Raw genomic sequence first — 6,000 nt, forward strand, 5'->3', positions numbered from 1 at the left:
AGAAAATGAACTCTCCCATTTTCAATTTTAAAAACTTTTAAAAATAATTTTTAATTTTAAATATTTTTAATTTTAAATTAAAATTATTTTAAAAACTTTTAAAAATAATAAAAAAATTGTTTAAAAAATTTTTAAAATAATTTTTTTATTTTTTCTATATTTTAAGTATTTTTTCTGTATTTTTTTTATTATTTTATGTATTTTTATTGGAGTTTTTTTTTTCAGATTTTATGTCATCTTAAATAACGTGACGCACTATAATTAGTTCCACGTAACAAAAGTGACACATATGACACGCCACGTTAGCAAAATGTTAACGGCGTCAGGAGCAATTAACGGAATGCACTACATTGAAATGATTTTGAAACTTTTTATATCAACAAGTTACCAAAAAAATATTTTTGACCAACCTAAAACATTCATGAAATTTTTTGGACCACCGGTGCAATTAACCCTTGATTGTTTAAAATATATTTATATTTTTCTGTTGCAAGAGAGATCCATGGGTCTAATACAATTAAGTAGAAATCATAATAACTAATAAAAGAGTACAAATAATTCCACTGAGTATCGAATTCGGAACTCATTGGTTACTAGACGAGAGTAGGTGCTACTGCACTACACATGCGACAATAGTTCGAACCCACTATTCATCCACATGGACACCTGGCCAACCTTTCCTTAACTTTTCATGGAAAATTTGACGTCATGCCATAATTAATACTACATTCTAAACGTTTTGAAATATAATGTAATTTTAAAAAGTTATGATAAAATTAACAAAAAAGTAAAATGTTGTACTATAATATATATTTATATATATATATATATAAAAGAAAAATGAATTTACTATTAAGATTACTCAAAACGACTTCTTCATTTCCCATTTTCTCTCACTACTAGAATAATATCAATTTGAGAGGATTTTTTGCTAGGGAATTTTCCCTAGCAAATTATCCAAAGCAAATCCCTCCCAAAGTGAGAGGGAAAGTTGTAGGAAATTATTTGCGTGGGAATTCCGAGGGATTTGGCACGGATGAAAATTTCTACGGAAAAGTTCCCCCTCAAATCCCTAGCAAAAATTAAAAAAAAAATTGAAAAAAAATACATAAAAGGCTTGCTAGGTATATATCCATTGCAAATCCGAAGCTAAGGGGGCGTTTGGTTTCAGAGTTAAAGTAACTTTGATTTTGATTTTGATTTTAATCGTGGAAAAAGACAAATGAGATAGTATTATAAATTTGATTTGGGAAACGTGTGTTTTTGTTGTGTAGTGGGTAGAGTTAAAATCAAAATCATAATTTTAAAATCTGATCATGAAACCAAACAGGCCCTAAATATTTATGTTGCTTTTGGTTTCATAGTATAATTTTAAAATCAGATTTTGATTTTGAAAAAGAGTGATATAAATGAGACTTACCATTTGACTTTGTATGAATTATTTTGTTTTGTTATGGAAAAAAAGTGGTATAAATAGAGCCCACTCTTTGACTTTATATGAGTTATTTGTTTTGTTATTGGTAGAATTAAGTTAAAGTTGTGATTTTAAAATGTAATTGGCAAACCAAACAAGTCATAGCTTTGGATTTGCGATCTTCCCTCGCAACCCTTAAATATATATTACTATTTTTTTTTCCTTCTTCCTCCTAGCTTCTTCCTCAGAGACATGCAGGGAGGTCTTCGACTTCCAAGCCCAAGAATTTCGCCTGGATCAAGCTGCAGGAAGAGGAAGTCCATCGTAAACTCAAGCAACTAGATCGAGCTTCGACTGCTCTAGCTTGTATCTCTCTCTCTCCACCCACCCCCTGTCTCCCAATCGAGCTTCAAAACTTCTTCAAATTGATGCATCAGCTGCTTACCGGCAAGGGAATGAAGTAATCGGTGCCACCCCTCACCGCCCCCGCTCGGTGCCCCCTAGATCCCAGGCCTCCAGCTCGTTGCTGTCCTGTTAGAGCTCATTTTCTAGTTAGAGCCTCGATTAGAGCCCCGATTTGGCCCCCTCAGTTCGGCCCCTCGTAGGCTAAGAAGCCCGCCACGATTATCTGTCATTGGAATACGTCTTACTGCTTTGAACCTTTACGTTTTTGAACTTTGCTATCTATATGACACTAATAGTAGGCTTAAGATACTAACACTCCTTTGGTTTGTGAATTATATTTTTAAAATTTTAACTCTAATTTTAACTTTACTCGCTACATAATAAAAATCAACAACATAATTATTATTTTTTCCGTTTTTTTCAATTTTTTAACAATTCAGTTCAATTTTTAATATTAAATTATCTCAACTATTCATTACTTTTTCCACAATTCAATAACACAATCATTATTTTCTATCAATTATTTATTACTTTTTTACACTTTTTCTTATAATTTAACAACACAATCATTACAAATCAATTAAAATCAAAACTCAACTCTACTTAACTCTAAAATCAAACACACCAAGACAATGTTAACTATTTTCATAATTGTTGAATGTTGGTTGAATTGCAATGCAGCTTTTTAATGAAATTTCGATTAAGAAATGAATTTTGATTAATTTTTTAAATTTTTAATTAAATTTGCGACGGAATTGGAAAGAAAAATCCCTGCCAATTTCCTCGCAAATTTTTGCGAGGGAAAATCCCCGGCAAATTCCTCGCAAATTTGCGAGGGAACCTTTTCCCCGCCGATCCCTCATGAATTGTGAGAAAAAATGGCCGACGCAAATCCCTCGCAAGGGAACTATGCCTCTCATTTGCAAGGGAATGATCCTTCGTAAATCCCTCGCAAAAAAAAGCGACCAGTAATTTTGTGATGGATGTCATCCCTCTCAAATCCAAATGAAAGGATGATTTTTAGAGGGAATTGCAAGGGATTATTCCCACTCAAATTGATGTTTTTCTAGTAGTCTCGACATATATATTACTATTATTCTTATTTATGTTCATACTATATTTCTCGTAATTCATGACATCTTAATTTTTTCTGATAAAACTGTGAATATTTTTTCCCTTTTTTTTTTTGTAAAATACGGAGCTTGGAGCTTTCATCGTCGCTTTCTTTTTTAATAAGGACCAATCATGGATTTAATACAATAAAATAGGTATCCTAATAGCTAATAAATTGGTATAGGTAGTCTCAACGGGTATTTCATCATCTATCTTTATTCTTGTTCTATTTCTCCATGTGAACTTTCTCTGTACATTTATTTTTTGATTTATTTCTTGGAAGGGCTTGTTTATGTAAGGTTGGGTTGAAATAATTTGTTACAATTCCATATATATTTGATCTTTATATGTTTGTAGATGTTGAGATGCTGCAATGGCTTATTGTTAGACAATTTGGGACCAATAATTAGAGTAGGTTGAAAAGATTATATGGTATTGGGAACAGAAGGAGTAATGAAGTCAATACTGAGGTTCTGTGCTATTATTAAGTTGTACTTATCTTCCTTCTTCTTCTAAAGATTATATGGTATTGGGAACAGAAGGAGTAATGAAGTCAATACTGAGGTTCTGTGCTATTATTAAGTTGTACTTATCTTCCTTCTTCTTCTTCTTCTTCTTCTTCTTCTTCTTCTTCTTCTTCTTCTTCTTCTTCTTCTTCTTCTTCTTCTTCTTCTTCTTTCCTTTCTACTGCTGTGGTTATTATATCATCATAAAAGTTTTTTCTTTTTTTAAGGGTGGCTTATGGATTGGTACAAGATTAGCGAAATCTAAATAAAGAGATACAAAAGTTCCACTAATAAAAATCAAAGCTGAAATCTTATGATTCTAAAGAGCTTAAATGGGGATGAAATGCGCATGAACCAATGCTCCTCGTCAATGAATGAAGAAACAATCTACCGAAAAGAACGAAAGAAGAAATTATAGATTTTTATGCCACTGTACTAAGTCCCCTTCCTCCTCGTAGTCAAAATGAAATATATAGAACTTGATGAGCAGCAAATTTGCAGTACTTTCATTGAAGTTTTCCCTTAACCTGCCAGATGTAAATTCAAACTGATCATATATCGTATAAATTATTACTCAGATCGCAATCCTTATTCAAAGAAAATGCTCGGTTCAATGGAACAAAAAGATTGCACGACCACACAATAGTGAAGGACGATATCGAATAGCTTCGTCATCGATCATGGATCCTAGTGGGAATTGATCTTCCTGCAGTTCTTCCGAATCTCGCCTCTCGACCCTGTCAGTGGAGAAACATTCCCCATTTTCACCATTGACTTGGCAAACTGCTCGAAGAAGAGCTCGTTGTTCTCGGCATACTTCTTCACGAGCTCCATCGAGGCCTGGTTTTGGGTCACCAGGATCTGGTCCGAATTCAGCAGGCCCTTGTAGGCCAGGAGGTTCTTGAAGTAGCTGTTGTCGAAATGGACTGGGCTAACAAAGTCAAGAAAAAAGAGGTTCTGGTCTCCCCCAGACCTTGGGCAGCGGCCGCGGAGCTGGGCAGCATAGGACTGGTCCAGGGTGAAGTCTGGCTTCCCATTTCCGGTCTGGTTGTACAGCCTCTGCCTGAAGCTTGTGCACCTTGAGTTTCCGATAGTGTGGCTCCCTGCAGGTTCCATCAAAATTTCCAATTTGATGGCATGAGAAAGATAGTGTTGTAATTTTCATAATAGGAACGTCCATCATATATAGAGATTGAGTTTAGCCATACCTGACAAGGCGACGAGATCAACGATATCGAGCCCTTGTAGCTTGAACTTGGTGAGGATAGTTTGGAAGGTGTTGTTTGGGGCAGGAATGTTGTTGTTGGACCCACTCAAGCTTGCTTCTCTTGAATCCCTCCTTCCCAAAGGCACCTCCCAACTTGGTCCACCAGTCTAATAATTATTCATGAATTTTTAGATTATTATCGATACACATAAACTAATTAAGAAATTAAATTAAAATAAGTAAAAATTCCTTTTTTGATTTTCAAGTATAAGTTTAGTTTTTATACTTACAAGGACAGTGGAGTCTCTAGCAGCAAGAGCAAGGATGTCTGCACATGAGACCGTGTGGGGGCATTCCTTCTCCAGCGCGGACTTTATCTCGTCGAGCACCTCGAACCTTCGAGCTGAGTTCCTGTTGGGGTTCGACATCTTCTCACTCACGATGCTCCCAGTGCTGTCCAGCAGCAGCGATGCATCACATCCCTGTGGCACGTAATTTCCATTTCAATGTTCATTAGCGGAAGAAAAAGTGCAAATGTCTTCCATAAGATGACTCGAGTTCTTCGTGTCAAGCTTTTTCGTTAATGTATATGTGGTATGGATACGGATCGTGAGGATTGATCCATTATATTCATGTAAAATTGTAAACCATGTCTCGAAAAATTGCCTAGTTAGACTTATGTACACATGTATTATAATAGTTTCAGCCAAGGTGCTCTACGGCATGAAACAATACGGGCTCAAGATGGACGTAAAGTCGAACCTTGACAAAACAGTCATGGAAATGCAGCCTCAGCAGGGAAGCGGCCGTGCGAGCTTCTCTGGCCACAGCCTTGGCCACAACTGACTTAACGATCTCCTGGACCCTTGGGCACGAGTGGTCGTAGAACTGAGGATAGAGGTACCCTCCCATGGTCTTGGCAGACAAACACAGAGGAACAAGAGCGAGGAATGAAAGAAGTGCAGCAAATCTAGTGAAACAAGCCATCTTTCCGCGAACTTACAAAGGCAAAGAGATTCGAAACTTGGAATTTGGAGATCTTTGCCTTTGATGAGGGTATGGACATGGCAAGGCGGGTATTTATAGGGAAAGTAGTTTGGCATTTTTGAATTTGATAATTGTGAATAGAAGGGACAGAGAAGAGGAAAATTGATTGAAGGAAACAAAAAGATGGAGTAGGTAGCTAACTGCTTCCATAGCAATTATCAGACAAAGATTTGGAAGAAAGATTGGAGTTGGTACGTGCCAATCAACATTATAAATTCGATTCACACGGCCAATTAATTGGTCAACTCATTCGGATTGGAAGCTAGAAACCTTCACGTCGAGAAGACGTGGTCGTAGTCTGTTGCCTC

At 36.0% G+C, this 6,000-nt stretch overlaps 1 protein-coding gene across 1 annotated transcript; it reads right to left on the reverse strand.

Moving 5' to 3' along the window:
• Window positions 1-3,726: 3,726 nt before the first annotated feature.
• On the reverse strand, window positions 3,727-5,740 carry LOC116210343 (peroxidase 72-like). The gene is made up of 4 exons (XM_031544211.1): window positions 5,408-5,740; window positions 4,936-5,127; window positions 4,647-4,812; window positions 3,727-4,541 (listed from the first exon to the last, which is right to left on the reverse strand). Exons 1-4 carry the CDS (start codon window positions 5,630-5,632, stop codon window positions 4,126-4,128), a joined length of 999 nt encoding a protein of 332 aa, XP_031400071.1. The 5' UTR covers window positions 5,633-5,740; the 3' UTR covers window positions 3,727-4,125.
• Window positions 5,741-6,000: the final 260 nt, after the last annotated feature.

This window comes from Punica granatum, chromosome 6 (genome assembly GCF_007655135.1).
Source record: "Punica granatum isolate Tunisia-2019 chromosome 6, ASM765513v2, whole genome shotgun sequence".
Lineage (NCBI taxonomy): Eukaryota > Viridiplantae > Streptophyta > Magnoliopsida > Myrtales > Lythraceae > Punica > Punica granatum.